This window comes from Nipponia nippon, unplaced genomic scaffold, assembly GCF_047370975.1.
Source record: "Nipponia nippon isolate SJK-2023a ecotype South Korea unplaced genomic scaffold, ASM4737097v1 scaffold_7, whole genome shotgun sequence".
Classification (NCBI taxonomy): domain Eukaryota; kingdom Metazoa; phylum Chordata; class Aves; order Pelecaniformes; family Threskiornithidae; genus Nipponia; species Nipponia nippon.
The window spans coordinates 21,414,210-21,435,390 of record NW_028262391.1 but is presented as its reverse complement, the minus strand read 5'-3'; the positions used below and the strand labels follow the sequence as shown (position 1 = coordinate 21,435,390).

General features: G+C 45.8%; 1 protein-coding gene across 1 annotated transcript in view; it reads right to left on the bottom strand.

Moving 5' to 3' along the window:
- The window catches only part of EPHA4 (EPH receptor A4), a 106,795-nt gene extending 86,184 nt beyond the window's left edge, over positions 1-20,611 (bottom strand). Inside the window, exons 1-3 of the mRNA XM_087738996.1 lie at positions 20,471-20,611; positions 19,365-19,432; positions 14,249-14,912 (exon numbers count right to left, since the gene is read on the bottom strand). Coding sequence (XP_087595122.1) covers positions 14,249-14,912; positions 19,365-19,432; positions 20,471-20,561 — 823 coding nt within the window. The 5' untranslated portion in view covers positions 20,562-20,611. The remainder of the gene's footprint in view (positions 1-14,248; positions 14,913-19,364; positions 19,433-20,470) is intronic.
- Between the last annotated feature and the right edge of the window lie 570 nt (positions 20,612-21,181).

The window sequence follows — 21,181 nt, the reverse complement described above, 5'->3', positions numbered from 1 at the left end:
CTTTTACACCAGAGCAGAAAAAAAAAACGTTCCCGTAAACGATGGGAAGCACAATGTGGTAAAAGAGAACAAGTGACTGGACTTGCAACAGTGCAGGTACCAGGTAGAGAAATAATAGCAAGTTTATTTAAATAAGCTTGAATAATTTATTCCTTTTAGAAAGGAACATTTTTCCTGGCATGACCCAAAAAGAAATGAACTAGTAAGAGGAGCATTTATCTAGCACAAACATTATTAACAAATGTCGTATCTATTCTATATGTGTCACCAGTAATCAAAATCAAACCCACTGCAATAGAACAAAAAAAGTGTACTAGGACGTAGTGTACATTTTTCTTCCTCTCTATACTTCAAAGTCACAAGCACTCCTCGTATTTCATGGCAAAAGGTTTTATTTCTTGGTTCCCGCAGCTCAGGTAATGATATCGTAACTCAAAGGTGGTGCAAGGCTCGCTATAGCTCTGACCTCGTAAACAATTTTAATATCCCTTCTCCACATCCCAACAGATATAGGACTGCACCTGAGCAGCCAATATCTCCTCAGTAGGTACTTGTTTATTCAACCTGTAAGTGAGCACATGTGCCGCACATTAAAACCAACCTGGATGCAAAGAGAAGGTTTCCGTCTGCATGAGGGAGGCCATCTTTCAACAAGCAGAGATAAATTTGCCAAATATCTGAGGTGCGTGGGAGGGAATGTGAAATTAAGCCAAAACACAGCACAGACTCAAAGCAAGGCGCACAGCACCGCATCTGCTACACACATCTACTCTGGGCTTCTTGAAGTGTTAGAGACAGCATGTTGTTTCGGAGCGATGAAAGCAGTACTGCTGCAGACGGGGGCGGCGGAAGGACCCAGACGGAAGCAGCATTTCTTCTTGTCTTTCCGGGCGACCCAGTAACAGGCAGAGCTCCTTGGGGCTGCTCTGCAGCATCCCTGCCGTACCATATCATTACCACGGGCTCAGATAAGGAGGGAACACTAAGGCCAGTAAAATGAAGCTATGAACCTCGTACGTAGAGCCACGATCCTTTGGAAAAGCCAGGGCCTCTTCACTGTCACTCTGGCTCTGCAGGGGACTGGAACAAACTGATAGAGAGGTATCCAAGATGTCTAAAGAGGGTTCTGGTTAGCTGAAATTAGCTGGTTAGTGAACTGGAAAACTGAAATGCAGGGAAGAGCTCTAGCAGCCAAGAGACCTCTTGGGGAGAAAGAGGTCAGGAGACAGCACAATCAAGTCTCTTCTATTTCTAGGTCAGACCTTGAGAGCTATCTTTCAGCTGTAAGATGATGGTGATCCCACAGCAACCGTGCAAAAGCATTTACCACAAGAGATGAGGCTGGAGACGACCCTAGCTAGTCTATTCCCCCACCCCACAGGAGGACAACCTGTACTTAAACCATACTACTAGATGTCTAACAAACTTATTCTGAAAATCCTCCAGTGCAGAGATACCCCCACATCCCTGGGCAATCTGCACTGGCACTACAGATCTCTGTGATGATGAATTTTTTTTTTTTCCCTTTGGTCTAGCCTAACCTTCTCTTTTTGCAATTTAAGCCCATTATTTCCTGACCTGTTACCAGTTCCATCTTTACAGCCAACTTCTATGCACCTCTGGTTAAAGAAGAAAGGTGAGAGACATTTCAAGATATCTTCAACTCTAAACAAGTCCAAACTTTGAACTCCTTAAAGTGAGCTGGACAGTAAGTGCTAACATAGGCAGAAGGGATGCCTTAGTCTCTTAAGCCTGCATGAGGGCTACGAATCCATCGATCAAGGTCTGGACTAGTTAAAAAGACACCGCCTAGTATTTCAATTATTTCCTTCTGGAATAAGGCCAGAATACACTAGTTGATGTGAACAGGTAAAACACAATCCACTACTTTCTGAAAAACCTCCTTGAGGAACAAATTGAAAAGTGCTCACTTAAAGAAAATTTATTTCCCCTTATCACGTGCACTTATTTGTTGTTGAAGGTCTGCTGGCAAGATTCATGATGCTGAGCTCAGGGCAATAAACAATGTATTTTGAGAAGTCACATACAGACTGAATGAAGATATAGGAATTACAAGCTAATACAGAAAGAAGAAGCAGGTCAAATCAGCACTGGGCTATCTTGGTAGTATATCTATGGAGCATCAGTAATGCTTAAGAAAATTAATTTTATACCAGGCTTCTGGATCTTCAGAAGGTTTTTACTAAAAAAAAAAAAAAAAAAAAAAAAAAGTAGTATCTGGAAGAGGACAGGGGTTACTTCCCAAAAACAATTGTGAGGTCTGATTTTCTGTTTCTTTGGCACGACTCATCCATAGCCTCACCACCGCGGCTGACAACTTCCCTGTACAGAATCAATCAGGGCAGTGGCACCAACCAGCTCCAAGTCTCCAGACTGTGGAAACACTCCTGGGAGACATTAAGAGCCTTTTTCTGATACCTGCCAACACTATGGCAGGGGAGATGAGCAGCTTTCGTCTTTGTCACCATAAAAAGTGCTAGGTAAGTTGCCAGAGCATCACATTTCCATATTTGTTTCAGATTGTTTTATAATGGGCAAATTCTGTCCTCTGCTAGACTTTGACAAACCCCGCTAACTCTGTCCAAGTGACATAGGTATACTATTTGACCTAATTGCATTTTAAAGCCCAAATAAGGTTCTTGCACTCTAAGCTGAGACAGGCAACTTTTTTCTTTGCCCTACCCACAAGTCCCGGTGACACAATACTTCTGACATATTGCAAATTTCTGAAGAGTTATTCCTTCCAAACAAGTATCTTCCTTGTTATTTAGCTGGGCTGAAGGGCAGTTCACCGTCATTTATGACAGACGGGCAGAGACAAGTGAACAGCAATTACTCAGCATTTGTTAAAACGAAGGCCTCACCTTTAATAATTGCACAGTCACATTTCTTTGCACAGGGTCAACCAGAACTCCGGAAGGGAGACTTGCTGATTGACACAAATATGTTTGTATTTCAAAGGGCAAACTACAAAGTCAAATAAAAGGCAGTGTTTGCACAAGAGTTAACTTAGCCATTTGGCATTCTCAAAGAGCTCAACAATCCCACGGAAAAAAGTTTCTCCTGTGCTCTGCTACAGTGCATTTTTAACTCAAACTTTAATACAGGTATGCCGACAGGTCAAATTACCATGATCCCTGCAGAAAGCTAGCTAAAACGCACAACCACAAGAAAGAGGCCTTAATAGTGACCTTCAAAGAAGCAGAGCAACATGGTGGGCAGAGCTCCTTCTCCCCAGTATCCCTACAGTGAGCTGGCAGCTGCTGAAAACTCAGTGCAAGTTAGAGCTACAGGGGTCCTCTGACTGCATGGAAGGACAAACCAATGTCCAACCGAACAGGAAGGACAGAGAGGAGATCTCCTTTCACACATACCCCCATCCCATGTCATCTTGACCTAAAAGGACCAGCTCTGCACAGTCACAGTTCCAGTGCAGCCTAACGGGAAGGAGACGTGATACTTAATAAGGTCACATACTGCTCTTGGGACTACGCTGTTCCTGCTAAGACCAGGACAGTTCCCTGCGGTGCTGGATCAGACCCACGGTGCATCTCCTTCAGCCTCCATTGGCGCCAGCACTGCTCTTTCACAATGGACAGGGTCTCCGGCCACTTTCTGGAGCCAGCCAGCTGCCCTCCCTGGCAGCGCTGTGGCCATGCTCAGTGCTCCTTTCCCTTCTGCTGCCACTCCGCGCTCTACTGCAAGTGACTGTAGGTGGATTTTATTCTCCTCTCTCACACACTGAAGTGCTCTCTCTATCCTAAAGCTATAAATGGGTGCTTTCACAGTGCCCACAACCCCTTGAGCTCACTTTCAAGCTATTGGGTGTGTTGAATTCAAGGTTACCAAGTACATTAATTCTGGGTACATTAAAACTGGGTACCAAGCACATGTCTTCAAAGAGCCACCAAGAACTTTAAGGTGAATCAACTAAATGGATAAAAGATCTGCACATGGGTAGATATTCAGCCAAAAAGGATGGAAATAGTCTCACAGGGATTAGCAATGCACCTTAAGTTATATACACTGACTTCAACTCTTTAGTTGATTCCTTTCAACTTTCCTCCCCACATAGACAGGCCTTTGAACCTCAAAGCATTACAAATTATCAGCCACGTCTATATGTATGCATGCATACCCAGCACCCACTAAATTGTCATGTCCAGCCTAAAGTACTGGATCTAGTATTTTAGTCTCATATGGATTTTCAGAAGTAGTCCAAATTTGGGTCAGCGTGACAGAACTGTGTCTGGGATTAGCACAGGAGGACAGTTTCTAATGCGCCATGGGAACGACTTCAGCAACAAACTGCAAAAAAAGTTCTTTTGCATTAAGTGTAACTATTGCTACTCTGGGATTAAATATTACCTGGAAAGTACTCTCATTAACTGCAGAGTCCTTGATTAATGAGCAGGTGGAGTGTGTACAGGGACCTGGTCCTGATTTCAGCTGTCTTATTAGCTCTACCCTGGACACTTCTGATCACCACAAAAATAAATGAGGAAATCCAAGAACTAATTATGAGTGGACAAAATGTGTCAACCTAATAACTGTGTTACAGTACTTCAGAGATTAAGGGGACGTTGGCAGATGTGCAAGATGCAAACACCTAAGCCACTAAAAAGAAACAGCAACAGAATTCAGCTATCTTCTAGCATCTCTGGTGTACGAGACCACAGGAAGCCTCTCAAGAAGTAGCCTCTATTTCAGAATGGCTCCAGTATAATTTTGACTACTGCAATCATTTGATCATTGTTTTAACACTGATGGACACAGGAGGAACCTCCAGTGCCCACCCCACTCCCATGAAGGGGTGGAGGGGCCATCTCTCCCACCAGGGCACAGACATTGAGTGCTGCCAAAAGGCCCCATGGGAGCCTTCGTCAAAGCACAGCAGTTTGGCAACCAGAAAGCCAAGGGCAGGGGAGAGCATCCCACCTGCAGCTCCTGGAGGGTGCCGCTGCAGGTTTGAAGGCACATAGGCTGGGGCTGCAGACCACACACTGGGGAAACCAGAACCATCTTCTTCAGTTTGTCGGCAAACACAGTTGTAGCTAAGCTTCTCCTGCTATACTTATCCAGCAGCCACTGCCCCCAAGCATTTCTGTGAAACAGTAGGGACTACCCACACACCCTCTTTTTAATTTGTGTTTACTTGTCTCTTGAAAAAGCCCAAAGAAATCTTTTACGCGCACCAGCTAAGTACAACAAAACTGAATACTCCAGCATCTGAAGAGGAGTTCAGGCAACCTGTGCCCTACAATTCATCTCCTATTTCTCCCTACACTTTCCTTCTAATTCTCTCCAGAATTATACGAGCTGCCTGGTCTTCCCAAAGCTGTCAACTCCCCCGAATCCATTTTCAAATGGCCATCCTTGAAAGAGTCTGGGCACTGGATCAAGCCGTCTCAGCTTGATGCAACCCGCGCCGCTATTGATGGCTCCCCTGAAACACACGGGTGCAGCTGGCCAGACCCAAGTAAGGGTTGCCCGGAGCCCGCCCCAGCCCCGGCGAAGAGCAGGCGAGGGGAAGGTATTGATCCGGTTCTTTTAACATGCTAATTTGCCCAGTGGCTGCTTCAGTCATTGCCAGGCTGGACACTTCAAAAGGAAACTGTTTTCAAAGCAGCGATGTCTTTTTCAACTGCGGAAAACACTTAAAACTGAAAACAAATGAACTGAAGCACCAAGTTCACAGAAGCGCTGGTCGGTATTCTTCAGCTCCCCAGACAGAGATGTTTGATGTATGGAAAGACAGACTTGTTAATTAATGCTATTAAAATGTGGCCTGGCGAGAAGCCTCTGAGATTTAAAATAAGAAAATCCACACCCTTTAAGTGCACACTTTAATATAAAGATAGCCTGTATTAGTATCAAAAAAATTCAGCCATAACCTCTTGTAAGTGTTCCACTGATTTCCCCACACACACACACTTCTCAGAAGAAAACTAAGATGTAGTTAAAATTAAATTTCTGTAATTCAGCATCATTTTGGCCTTTCTTAGCATTGACAATGGGGAAGATAAAGCTGATTGTTCAGTCCCTTCAGACAGCTGAGAACACATGGCCAAGGCCAGACAGAACCCTCAATGTGATATTAAACTATTTTGAAAAAGCAACAGCGTTATTGACTAACGCCTTTGCTACCAACACACAGTCTTCGATCACTGGCTAAATACAATGTGAGGAATGGATACAATGACAGGATTTAATTAACGGTCTGTGGAAGTACTGAAATATGTTACATACAGAAGATTTGCAGACAGAATAGAAATCAATTGAGTGTTTTGCATCCGTGTTTGTGGCTCACATCATGCTTCTAGTAAAACTGGAAACGAGCTGTGAAAACCAGGAGTGCTCTCCAAGCTAAGGAAGATAATGAGTTGTAGCTCTGACCCATAGCATATTACTCTGCTTTCAAAGATTAAAGAGGCGAAAACTTGAATTTCCCTTCAAGTATGTCTCTATTTCCAAGGCTAAAGCCAGCCTTGGTCGGCAAGCAAGAAGAGCTGAACCCAGGTGAAGGAAGAGCCTCAGCCACTGAGCCCAGCCTGCTCCTCCGGTCCCCGGCCCAGGGCAGCCGCTACCCACCCAGCCCAGCCCCACACCTGCAGCGCCAGCCGCCCCCCTCCGCGCTCAGAGGGAATCTGGGATGCCGCTGGCCTCTGACCCCTGGCCGCCGGGGACAAAAAGTCCATCGGAAGCCATGGGAGAGTGCAGGTAAACGGCGCGGAGCCGATTGTCAACCTGATGTTGGCTCTGGAGCAGGCAGTATCATCAGAGCAAACTTATTCACAGAAACAAGGCACGAAGAGATAACACCAGAAAATATGAACAAAATGGAACTTGTTTCCTTGCCACTAAATGGTTAGCTTTATGGGACTTCATGCTGAACGGTATGAAAAAATCCAATTTGCTTTGAAGCGCATTAGTCTAACATCCTAATTATTGTTTACATTGCCATTTGCCTTCTATTAAGAATTGAATAATTACCCAGCGCTCCATAGTTTAAAAATACAAGCAAACAGGATTATCTGGGTAATTAAGACACTGTACTGCAGCTTTGTACTGTGGCTGTACAAAGTATTCACATATACAAGCAGAAGCAATAGTTATCGATTGCCTTAGTTCAAATTATGTTTTAAGGACTTCCAGCATGCAAGATGGGTAAATCATTAGAGAAAGGTGACCGATGCCTTTTGACGAGCGCGGAGAGGGGAGAAGCAACCTCACAGCTAGGACACTAGATTGAGTCTGCCCTCTGGTCTCATCTCAGTCACAGACACCCTGTGTGCCTCTGGGAAAGTTACCCAGTCTTCTTCCCGCCGTCCTCCAGCGGCCACAGCACAAGAGCATCCCTGCATCCCTCCTCCTCTTGCTGCTGCTGCTGCTGCCCGGGAGCCCCACCTCTGCCCAGGCTGCCGACACCGCAGCCTCCCCGCAGCCTGCGCGGCGCTGCGCCAGGCCCCCCGCAAATATAAGGCCTGTTTCCGAGCACACCTTTTTCAGTGGGTTTGTATAGGTGAACTTACTTTTTACAGATTCCTTTAGTGAGATTTAAACATCTAAGAAAAAAAAAAAAGTAGACCAGCAAACTGAGTTTTCTCTAGGCATCCATGACTGAATGAGCCAAAGCAAATACCAACTGTACAGTATAGCTTCCCCCCCCAAACCTTAACAGCCCATCCATATTGTACTTTAAACAGCATGACCTCCCCTTCTGGGTGACTATTAGGACAAAAGCAAAGTTTTTGCACGTTCCTTTGTTGTTTTAAAGAGCCTTTCCTCCATTTAATTACACCACCAGGTTTCACACTGTGCAGTTTACTACCCCTGTGAAATTACCTTCGAGTTAAATGCTAATTGGACATCCAACAAAAACGAAACCCCCCCCACAACCTTGTTTTTCCTTCTGGTTTCTTATAGGATGTAGCCCCAACATGATCAGGGTCCCAATTTCATACCACTGATTTATAAAGACACAAAATGAAAAACAGTACTTTAAAGAAATACAGTACATTTGTGCAGCATGTGTTCTAACTTATATCAATAAACCTTTCAACAAATCCGTTCTGAACAACCCTGTGTTTTGGGAGCATTTAATGAGCCTCAGCTTTATTTCAAGCCAAAGGCAATTTTAAGTAAAGTTGAAATAAAGGAAAGTTAAAAAGAAAAGAAAGCCACTAAAACCAAAAATAAAACAAAATATGGGTTCTTGTGTAATCATGAGGCTTAAGAAAGCAGAACTTTTCTCACAGATTATTTTCTTTTGATAAATAAAGACAGCAGTGCATTTGTGCATGCTTACCCAAGCGCTACCAGCCCCTTCTCCCCTTTGCACCAAAGGGAAGGGCACTACACCAGGGTTGAGCAGGTCCTTGACTCAACACACAGAAAACGTCATAAAGTGTAATGCTTTTTCATGCACATGTGTGTGCACACATTTAGAGCGTAAGGGGGATCCCACCTCCTGAAAATGGTCATCCCCCCACTTGAGGATGTAGCTACAGAAGGGCTTCATGGTCACTGGTGAACATCTAGAGGAGATGACACCGAAGGGCCTGCAGCCCTACCTGGCACGAGAAATGGTGCTCCCTGCACCTCCAGCCATCGTCCCCAACAAGACTAGGGTTTCAGAGCATAGCACTTTCCCACACGCCAGCTTGAAGTGAGCAAGCGGGCTGCAGAGATTGAGGAAAGAGTGACAATCAGTCATAGCCAAGAGGAGACCTCGAAACACAAGGAGCACACTGGGCAAATATTACACTATCTCTTGAACAAAGAGATCAAAAAAATCAGAACAGAATCCATTTGCATAAAATCCAAATCTTTGAGCTCCGCATAAACAGAAGGAGATTTTGGCTGGTGTTTCCAAAGGAAGCTCTTATCTCCTTTGTGAAATGGGGAAATGGGTGTGCTACTTTGCATGAGGGTGTATACAAAAGATGTAAATGAGGAATTTGCTGCATGCAAAAGGCAAAGCTGCCGACAGCTGCCAATCCCCATTCACAGGGAGAGCTTCCTTAGTCTCCAGCAGGAGGAAAGAGAAGGCAACCAACATGTTTGCTTCCCAGGGAGGTGAAGCAGGCTCTGAATATTCATAAAATGGCCATTTAGTCATGGGAGTGTTAATTGTCTCTGACTCACAAAACTGCGTGACCTCACCTGCTCCCTGAAACATATCAAAAGGATGTGGCATAATGGAACGAAACCAGATAAGATACTTATCTCACAAGTTCGGGGGGCTTTTTGATGCAGTCTCAAAAGACTGAAGTGTACTGCTGAGCATTTCTTTAATCACTTCTCACAAGCGCAATAAAGACCAAGCTCAGTGGAGCATGGTATTAGACAGATAATAACACTTACCCAGCCAAGATCTAAATACTGAAGTCACCACACACAAGATGAGTTGTCTGGAAAGTTTTGGGGTGCCCTTTTATTTTTTTTAATAAATCTTTAATATTTTTTTTTATTTAAAAAAATAATTAATAAAAAAAGAAAACACAAAGAAACAGAAGATGGTCTATATGTCCTGTAAAGACTACACAGACCTGCCATGAAATTCATACCACCACAACAGCTCATCTGGCTTTGATTCCGAGGACCATGCTTTTTACTAGTAACACACAGAATAGGGACCAGAGATTGCTCCCCTGTGTACCAGCAGAAATTTTGTCGGGAATTCAGAAGGAAGCAATCCCAGCGTTTCTTCAAGGGATACATGAAAGGACAATTGCTTGACAACGGCAGCTTGACTTTTGAGGGGGCCAGGGAGGAAGAAAGCATTATGGACCCTGCAATGACGTTTAAATGGAGATTTTGAAATGCACCAGGTGGTACAAAAATCACGGAGGGAGTAACCCTTGGAAGATCAATTGAGCTACACAAGAACATAACATAACCAAATCACTCCTTCAGCAGAGAAGAGAACCAACTAAATTTGGCTCAGACAGACTGTGTTTCAGTATCACTCCCATGCCCCTCCTGGTAGCTTCCGTCTTCTCAGCTCCTTTTAAAATGTAATATGTTGAGTCTGTGAATTTTTTTCCCCCTGCCAAAAATAATCAACCTGAAAAAAAAATTCTTTTGAAATCTCAAATCTGCACAGTCTTAGTCACCTTTCTGATTACCCTTTCGTGCAGCCAGACTGTTCACCAGTGTTATTCTGACAAAAAAGTTGTCTATGACAAAAATGGGGAAGTACACACAAATTACTTCACTTTCCCGCCCCTACAAAACCCACCATCAAAAAAAAAAAACACCTTATCACAGAAAAAATATAATTAGACTGTACTCTTCTGATGCAAACTGAACTGCTGCTCTCAAATGATCACAGCCACTCTTCAAAGCCTCTGAGATAAAAAGAATCTTATCATTCAAATTATTACTTCTTAGGGATGCTCTTATCAAAGTTCGAAGGAAAATTCTAAAAACAGCAGCGATATGAAACCAGGACTAAGCCATATTTTAAATGACACTGGATTTTCTGCCAATTGGCCAATTCACAACTCAAAAAAGCAAGTGTAGATGAAGACAAAGCTGTTGGCTCTCATAACCTTTACAATATCACAGCAAAAAATCTCAACTGTCTCACATATTTATACTAAGTGGCAGGTCTAAAATTGAGATTTGTAATTTCACAGCATCAAAATCATCACAGATGGCTACAGTCTATTGCTTCTTTAATCTGTCTTTCCTCCCTTCCTTCTTGTTTTCCCCCCTCCTCTGAGTTAAAAAGATATGCATTTTATCATAAGGCAATCGTAACTAAATCCAAACCACATTATATTAATGTGTAACAAAACAATTTACATAACAATGATGCATACAAGCGAAGTTTAAAATTACTTTATGTCTCAACTTTGCCCTAAAGCACTGATTACCTTAGCCTTGAGATGCACCATTAGTTAGGATAGTCTCATGCTCCATCAACAATATTCCACATTTATGCTCACCTAAATTGATAGCCATTAATGCAAGAAGTTTGGAGGAGAATAAATAATAACAAGAAAAAAAATCAAGGGCAAGTTGGTTTGGTTTGGTTTTGTTTGTTTGGGGTTTTTTTAGCATCAAGTTCACAGCTACAAATTCACCTGTAAGAAGAGAATCATTGCTCACCTAATATTTCTACTGATCAGGATCAATTTTGTGGAACCACTCCTCTGACACACCTGTGAAGCTACCCAAATAAACACGGATTAAATACTTGGCCTAGGTTTTTGCGCACGCACACACACACACACTCTCAGTAAGACAATTATCATCAGTAAAGTCATCTGGAAAAAAAATAGGAGTCAGAGGAAGGACAGTTTTTTGTCATCATATTCAAACACCTCCATACCACTGACACAATTTTGTAAAAATCCTGTTCAAGGTCAGAGAGTCATTAACTCCCACTACAGGAACCACTTTAGATGTGAAGTGGCTTCCCATTATGCTTCCCACACACACATCAGAAATTAAGCAAAAGCAGCTCAAGGAAAATCTATTATTTAAAAATCAGAAGGTTGAGTGAACCTGAAGCAGCTTTTAGGGCAACCCAAGCGCCAGCTGGTCCCTCCCAGCACTGTGTGGCAGGGGGCCGGTCCCAGGAGACGACAGGGAGCTCCGACGTCTCCCATGGATCTCCCAACAAGTGCAAAGCCCCGATCCACTGCCCTAAACTATTTCTGCCCACTGAGCTTTTGTCAAACATTTAAGATCTTAATCAATCCTAACTCTGACCCTAGGATCACAGGGGAAGATGGATGAGGAAACTGACAACCTCTGACCCTCCCTTATATTTGTCCTGCCACAGTCAACCTATTGAAAAACAACTGAGGTGGAACCTGCTCACCAGCTCCAGTCCCAGCCCGGCACCCTTTTACAGCCTTTCCCAAACTCCAAGTCTCTCCCCCTGCCCCCAATCCTTTGTACCAAAACCACAGGAATCCTCCTCACTTCATCCTCCTCTTCCCCTCCAAAAACCTGCCAGAGCAGAACATTTGCTGAACTATGACGTTAAGTGGGTAAGAAAAGGGGAAGCCTCATTCAGCAGTGTCAGAAGTCCAAACTGCTTTAACGGTCCCGCTGGAGACCAGAGCGCAAGCTGCCTAGTTCTGGTAAACTTCATGAATTCACAAAGAGGAGCTTCCTGGTAAACTGTTCTGGCTGGAGAATGGCAAATGTGAGGAAAGGAAACCACAAATAACCGCTGATGAAATGGGTTTAGCGCTTTCAAATTACATGCTGGCTCAAATCCTCTCAAAATGACTAGTACAAGCCAACTTCACTGTGGAGAGCCCAAGAGACAGAACGTTTCTATCTCCTTTGTAAACATGGCATGCCCTCACCTTCCTTTTACTTGGGAAACAGAGAATTGGGTCTCCTGAGCCCAAGCTTCCCCGGGTGCAGCTGAGAGAGGTAAACTGATATTCATCCCCAAGGTCTAGTCCAACACCACAAAAATAAATAAAAAAGCATCCCACTATCACCACTGCCCACCAGAAAACCTCAAGAGATTTCCCTTGAACAACACAGGATTTGTTAGGCAATTAGCTCATCGTGTCTGGGCCACTGACACTGCAAAATGGTAGATCTGTGTCCATCAAGAGTGACCCAGTACTGACCTAACAGGCCTTTAGGAGAAGGCGGAATAATCTCCATGCAATAAACCAAGATGCTTTTTCCCCCCATTCACTTCCTCCTCTCACGACCCACGCTGTAAAGGTGTCACGAAGCTTTGCCCAGATGCTAGAGTTACTAGAATGTCACAGCATCTCCCCAGCAGCACCCAGTCAGTACCACAGCCACAGGTTCGCAGGTTTAACAATACACAGGTTTTCAAGTTTCCATCTCACAGGATTCAAAAAAAAAAAAACAAAACAGACTACCCCAGACGGGATGCGCTGTCATTGTGCTGCTTGTCTTGCCGTTCTCTCCACAGCCCATGGTAATTTTGTTGCCGATATGGCACACTTAGGCTTTTTCCATATAGCAAAACCACTAGAAATGAAGGCCAAAGTTTAAGCTCTGGCAGGAAAGAAACGCTAAGTATAATTTCAATGCATAATAATGAACTTCATATTAACTGTAAATTATCATTTAAAAGAAATCACGTAGGACAGTCAAAATACACTGTCCTCTTAGGAGCCTAGCACAAAAGCAGTCAGTTAGTTGCTCTGCTATCTTGTTCTCAGTCTCAAGAGAAAAAAAAAAAAAAAGATCTAGTGAAAAACACACCCAGAAGATATGAAGCAAAGTCATCTGGCTCCAAAGAACCTTTTCCACAAACATGGGTCCAAATCCACTAAGGGGTTGAGCACCTTCAATTCAGCACCCAGCAAAATTAAGCCCACTGACCTGTGCAAGAATCCATTTGAGTTTAATCTTAATTTATGTTTACAGGAGCAAGAGTTTAGAAGCTGAGGCTAAAGATATTTTATTTATAAACTCCCTCCTCTCCTTCCCTAACCTTTTACAACTTCTTTTTCCAGGAAGGGGAGGTGAAGAGAACACAGGTTTTGAGTTTTTTTTCTTTTTAGGATAATCTGTCTTTTATACAGACTTTAATCCCTAATTCTGCGGCACACAGGATGGTGTGTGTGGGAGGGTGGGGTGGAGACTTCTAGCATTTCTAAGAGTATCCTAGCACCTCTATTATTAAGCTGACAATAGAGACCCTCTGAGAAATGAAAATATTTAACAAAGGCAGCAGTGTCAAATATCAAAGGGTTATTTAGTGCTAAAAATTTGCAACAAGTAAAACACCAAAGACTTCCCCTTCCCAAAGGGGGAAAGTAATCCAGCTAAAACTCCTGTTCCCCACCTCCCTGACTGGTTCTTACCCCACTGCATTATCCAGGGGAGATTTTGCCAGAATTTCCTGTGCTTAACGAAGTTCACTCCAGATAAAACTTGAAAGCTGTCTCTCTTTAAGCAACAGTAGCTCAACTGTGCTGTTTTGCAGTCATTCACATTTTGGTGACTATTGTGAGCCAATTTAAATTTAGGCGCCTGCTAGAAAATGTGTTTTGCCTTCTGCCTATTATGGCAGTATCATTTGTTTTGCATTATATAATTCTTAGCCTTGCCACCTGGAGCTATCAGACTTCTTCATTAAAACCCTCTGTCCCACTGCATCCCACAGGGGCTGCTAATTACTGGCTTTACTCCATTTACTCTCATCTCCAATTCAATTATGCATTCAACTAAGTCCTAATGAAGAGTACAATATGGCTCATCCTACCTTGGCATTCACCATTACGTTCTTCATAGCCAGCATTGCACAGACAGTTGCCAATGGGCACCAGCCATTCGCCATCTGCCCCACAGTACATTTTTGGCACATCCTTCTCTTCCGAGTTGTTGACGCAGGAGCCACGAACCTCCACCAGAGAGGATGTATCAGCCCCGGTAATGGTGTCTGGAAACTGTGCCAGGTTTCGAACTGTCAATGGGCACTTCTTATAGAAGACACGAACAGACACCAAAGCAATGCAGGCACCGACGTCCTGGAAAGCCAAGTAAAACCCTTTCTTGCTGAGCGGTCCCACATCCCGTATCTCTGTATTCAGCTTCATGATCCTGTCACCAATGTCCACCTGGGTGAAGCTCTCATCAGCAGCAATGGTGTCAATCTTGGCAAACTGGCTCTCTCGAATAAAACGCTCCTTATCGTTGTTTGATTCATAGTAATAAAGGTTGAAAGTCTCTTTGCAAGTTCCCATGACACCTGGCAGGCTGTTGCAGTCTCTTAGCGTGAACTTGATTTCAATATATACCCTTTGAGCCCCCTCACGGGGAATCCAATCAGTTCGTAACCAATTATTCTGACTGGGCTCCATCACATTGCAGACTTGATAGGTGCGGATCGGAGTGTTCTTCTCATCCATAATGCTTACTTCCTCCCACTGCGAATAGGGAAAGGGGAAAAAAAACGCATCAGTATTAAAAGGAACTACAGAGCTTCACAGCAAACATAATCTGCACTTCTACAACTAATGTGGAGATTGCATTTTTTTCTATTACAGGAAAACAAACCAAAAAACCCACCCCAGCAGACCAAGCCATAGCCAGGACCTCGACTACTTGGACATTAAAAGAAGAATCTGTTCAGGAGAAACAAGCTCCAAATCAAGTAACACCTCAAGGAGCAAGCATGTGTTTTAAAGGCCCTCTGAACCAACCCAAGAATACTCTATCGACTGACTATGTTTATTTGCACTACCGTTCAGCCCACAGGACCCTGCCTAGACCAGGGCTACACGCGGCACTTTACAAACTCATAGTACATCACTGATGCTGTGGTGTTTCCCCTGTAGCAGACAAGGCGGGAAATGCAAGGACCCCACTTTATATGTGGGAATATCAAACAGTGAGGTCGCATGACTTAGATGCGCAAAAAGCACGGGGCAGACACAGAGTAACATCCACACTTCTGGCATCACTACCACATATTTTAAACTCTTAAACCACCTCTTATTATTTCTCTAAGCTGCCAACTACTTTCCTGGGATAGCAATATCCCAGTCACACTCAGCAAACAGTCTTTACTCAGGAGCTGGGCAGAAATAGCTGTCTACAGAGAACCGAGTCCTTGACTTGGGTGGCACTTAGAGATGGAAGGACAGGTAAGGAAACATCATCAGTCTCCCAGCAACATTGCCATAACTTTGCTATCCAAAGTAAGTTTCTTGTTAGTGGGAAGGTGGGAAAAGAAGGAATATTACACATCTTGTCCTAGAGGAAATGTCAGAAAATAGCTAAATTCATATTCTCAAAAACCCAGAAAGGTTAGCAGAGAGGGTAAGTGCTGAGAGATCAGGGTAGCAGCATGCTTCAAAACTCTTACACCCCTCAAATCAAGTTCAGGTATCTTCATAAGTGCCAAACTAACAGGCAACAAAATTATGAAACAACAATACATGCCATCCAAGGAAGGTACAGAAAGAAGAGACCTGGCCCTAATTCAGTAGGTTAGCATGATGAATTTACAAAAGAAAGCATGCATAACCAAGAGTTTTGGAAAAAAAAAAAAAAAAATGTTTTAAGCATTATCATAGACTGAAGAAAGTTTATCATAGCGCTTTCCTGGTAGGGAGAGCGAGGGAAGCAGGGGCATTAGGGAGAGAGATCTTTCCAGCAAAAGCCCCATTGCACTTCAATATCAGAAAAATCCTTCTTAAAAAAAAATAACATATTAGATAATGATATACTGTCTGGGTTTGCAGGCGATACAATGAAGCATGTAAAATTATCCTTGGAAAATAGTAGTAACTTTAAAGAGACTTCCCAGAAGTGCCTTTCAGAACTACTGAAGCCGTGGCTTTGATAAACAGAAGCCTTCTTAACGTTAAGGGGCTTCTTGTATAATATCCTGCATTCTTCTCACAAGGATCACTCTTATGCAAGTGATTTTTACTTAAAAAGATTCCAGCTTAGCTGAATCCGTTTATAGAATGACAGTAGTTAGCACCATGAGTCACTAGGAGCAGAAAGAATAATATTTTATTTGCTGCCTAGAGAGAACTGCAAATTAAAAGGAAGGGGGGGGGGGGAATCAATACTCAGCGTGTCACTCCTTTTCACAGAAAAGGAAAAAATAAATCTTAAAAAGTCATCTGTCAATGTAAAACGTAACATGGTGTTAGTAAGAAGACAGAGTTGTTTAATTTACAGCTGCCACAGAGATAGTTTACTGTTACAATATTGTCTTTCTGATCCATCACTTTCCATTCTGCTTATCTTTAGCCTATCTACGCTACCTATATTGTGTGTGGTACAAGAGAAAGGAAGAAGTAGAGGGAAATAATACTTGTTGATGGGATTTCCTTTAGTACGTTTATACAATGGAGGATGCTGCTAGAGGATTCAATAAAGAGACCGCTGAGGTCAACAGACAGACTGCAACTAAATTCAGCAAGTTTCAGATCAGGTTCTGAACACGCCCCTGTCTCCTGACAGACACACAAATATAGAGAGCTGGGTTTCTTATTTCATACACACACATACACAAAACAAACCTAAATGCGTCTTACTGCCAGAGCTGAAAATAACTACAGCCCCAAATTTCCAGCCACTGTAAATGATTTGTAACTCTAAGTATGTGGTCAAAGCTGTAACTTTTTGCTTTCAAGCTGAAATTAACTTTTATAATTCAACTCTTCCCACGGTTTAATGATGCAGAGTAAAACATTCTGGGCACAAAACCTGCTTTTCAACTGTGAAATGCAAGAGTAAATCATTAATTACATTTATAATGCAATTCATTAATTCCTTCAGGGCTACTATATATTTGATTACTGCTAGTCACTGCTAAATGACTATGTTTATCTCCAGCCCTTCTTATCCACACACCCCTCACACCTTGGGAACTGCACGGTATAGATCTAGAAAAATATCTTTTGTAATACACAAGAAGGTGCACACAGTTAAAGAAAAATCAGCACTGAAGGACAGAATCTTCCCAGGAAGATGCAGAAGTAGTTCATTTCTGATGCTTGAAATAAATCTGCAGCATATGAAGTTAAAATAAATGCTTTCCAAGCACTGTATCTCAGAGACAGACCATGTACTCTTAAATTTTTCACTACTGGCTTAAAAATAGAACACACGTATGTAGGTTTAGTGAAACGAGTCACGTCCACAATAAGAGCACACATTTCCTTCTCAAGCTTGCATGCTGCTTTCAGAGAAAACATGGGGGAAAAGGGGGTATCCAATGCCCATTAATAATACACAGCTGTCCTCTGATCATCAATTCTACTACTGACTTATTAAAACTTGTATTTTAGGTCCTGCTTTAATATACAGCGTAGATATCCCTTGGAGAGCTGTAGGAAAGACCCCTATCTCATTAACTGACCTTTCAGGGGTACAGGATTAACAAGGAAGCCCGACTCTCACCGAGACAGAGCTGCACCTTTCCACACTGTCAAAAGATGAGGGCAATTGCCTGCAATCAGCAGTGAATGTGCACCCTTGGTACTGCCAGAGGCCTGCCAATCACTTCCCCGCTCTTTGAAAACCCGAGTTTCGCGGACGGCACAGTGTGCTCAGGCAGAGCACAAGCCATGACTGTCGTCAAGTTCACCCAGAACAACAATGGGGGAGCAAAACAATCCCCCATTCTCCCACGTTATGGTTATTCAGAGCTTATGCATAATGCATCGCCAGCCAACGCAACCTCGGATTCCTTCCACTCACTGCTGTATCCTTAGCTCTGCTTCTTCTAATTACAAGTGGGAGCGCACACAAAAAAGTAAATTTGTAGGTTTCCTGAAGAATCCAGTGCTTTGTTGCGCTCAGGTCCTGATCTTTCAGCACTTTTATTTTTTGATCAGTTTGACTTAGTTACTTCTGCTTAAGCATACTAAGCTGCTTTACTCATTTAATATTAAAAGTATTTGAGGTGGGGTTTTTTTTTATACTAATGTTTAGTGTGCATTGCCGGCATTTTTCTTAAATTGTTCACTTTAAGAAAGAAAAAGCCTTTCTAATTGCTTATTAAAAAAAATCCCAAGAGATCCCATGAAGTACAGTCTCCACCAGAACCCACCAACTCCAAAGTCCAGAGTTCTCAGGAGTTTCCCACAGAGGCCCTGGGCACCCTGCCGGATGGGACACAGATGAGGGAGCAGCAAGGTGCCCATCCACTAATATGAAGTTAAATTAGTAGAGGTACCTTGCCTGCAGCTCACTAAGAAAAGGGGCTCTAAGCCCCAGCTGTGAATACGTGAATCTCTTAATGTCATCACATCGCCTTCGGGCAGTGAATTCAAGAATTCAAGCAATCTCCTCTTACAATTGTCTCTTCTTTGACAAGTACATAAAAAGAAACTCCAAGGAATCACAGTCAAGCACTGGGTGCTTCAGTTTATCTGTTCAGAGACCAAAACATATGGTGTTTGCACCCTGAAATAGGACAACTGTCCCATCACACAAAAGGCCTATCTTGTATATTGATCCCCACTCCTTCATCCAGAAATAGAACAGCAATTGCCCTGAACATCTCCCAGCCGAGACGGCCCATAGATATAATAATTACAGTCAAGAATGCCAGTTCAGTCACCAGATCACATTTCTTGTTGGTATTTCAGTTTTAAATAGGCATCTAAGCCCATGCCTCAACCAATCTCTTAATTCTGAAACCTCTTTTCTGCCCTTTTGGTTTCCACTTCTTCCATGACAGAACTATCCAAAGGGAGTATAGAGTTTCTCCAACAAAGAGTAATTCACTTGGTAAGCCAGGGAAGAAATCTGACCTCCTCACCACAATCAACAACAATCGAGCCATTAGGACTCTCTGAAAGTTACTAATCACCCCCTTTACCCTTTCGATCAGATAGCAGTTTAAAACTTACCCCTCCTTCCAGGGGACTTGCTATCCACCCCAGTTCTCCCTGAACTGATCTGGAATCCAGCAAGGTAACTGCAGAAAGGTACAAATAAAATAGATTAAATTCCAGCTGCCAAAAGGCAATATTAAAATAAATCGTTTACCTGAGCGTTTCCATATGCGTGGAGCACGATCGCACCCACCTTCAACTTGAAATGAAATGTTATTTCCGACTGCGCCAATACCTTAAATAATTTGGAGCTCTGGTTTAGCGCTGAGGGGCGGCACGTCCGTTCCTCCGCGCGTTCAAGCGGCTGCCGGGGCGCGGAGCGAACAGCGAATCCCCGCAGCACCCGGCAGAGGACCCGCGGGAGCGCTCCCACCCGAAAGGACGCGGCGGCAGCGTGCGGGCCGGCCGGGGAAGGGTGCGGGCCGGCCGGGGAAGGGTGCGGGCCGGCCGGGGAAGGGTGCGCTCCCGCAGCGCGGCCCCGGGCACGCTGCCTTTTCCGCCGTCCGGTACAGGCGCAACCGCACGGTAGCGACGAGCGGAAAACTGTTCCCAGCTGGGGAGCTCACCCAGCCCCGGCCGGGAGCGCGGCCGGGCACCGAGAGACCCCGCGGGGGGCTCCCCGACGGGGACGGCGCCCCCCGCCCGCCCGGCTGCGCCGCGGGACGGCCGCGGGCTTCCCCCGCGGAGACGCCGCCGAACCGTCCGGCAGGACAGGCTGCAGCACGGCCCCGGGGAACGGCGCGGAGCCGCCGAGGGCTCCCGGGAGAACCGGTTTAATGAGCCGCCCTCCCGGCTCGGGGCCGCCCCGGCGCGGCGGCGGCGCTGGCGGGAGCGCTGCACCCCCGCGGCCCGGCCCGGAGCGGCCGAGGGGACCGGCGGCGGCGCCGGGGGAGGCGCGGGCCGCTCCGCCCCGCGACACCTGTGCCGCCGCGGGCGGCCCCCGGAGCGCCGCTCGGCCGGGTCAGCGGCTGCCGGACGCCCGGCCACCGGCCGGGGCGGCGCGGTCCCGGCGGCGAGCGGAGAGGCGAGGCGGCGAGGGGACCGTCGCCCGCGGGGCACCGAACTTTTACCCCGGCGCCCCGCCGAGGGAACGCGGAGCCCGGCCGCGGGACGCGCCTCACCTTCGTTGGCGGGATAGACCCGGGAGCCGGTGACGGCCCCACAGACGCCGACGAGGAGCGGGAGGAGGGCGCAGAACGGGACCCCGGCCATGCCGCCGCCGCCGCTCCGGCCGCTCTATCCCAGTGGAATAACTGCCTACATGGGGCGCGCGGCGGGCGATAGACATTGCCAAGCGGGCGGGGCGCCGCCTGCCCGTCAGGGCCCGCCGCCAATCGCCGCGCGCCCCGCGCCGCCCGCCCCGCCCCCGCCGCCCGGCGGCGCGGAGCAGGGAGCGGGGCCGGGGCCGGGGCCGGCGGGGGGCGGAGGGGCGCGCGGCCCCGAGCCGGCAGAGCGCAGCGGGCGGCCGCGGTCCCGCCGGGGGGAGGGCGCTGCGCGGAGCTCTTTGGCATTAACAGTGTCCGAACACAAAAAAATGACAGAAAAAGGAAAAAGAAAGCAGGGAAAAAAAAGTTAGGAGCAGCCCTCAGGCTCTGCCCCGGTGCCGCGGGCCGGCGGGGGCAGCCGCGGTCGCGCCGCGCAGACGGACCTGCCCCGCGCCGAGCCCGGGGCGGCCCCGGGTCCCGGGAGCCTCCCGCCGCCCCGCCCCGGCCCCGCGCCACCGTTGAGCAACAGCGCCACCTGGCGGGGGCGGCGCGGGAAGCGGTGCTCCCGCCGGGGCCGGGGGAGAAGCGGGCGGCTCGGGCGCACCCGCGGCAGCTCCCGGCGGAGCT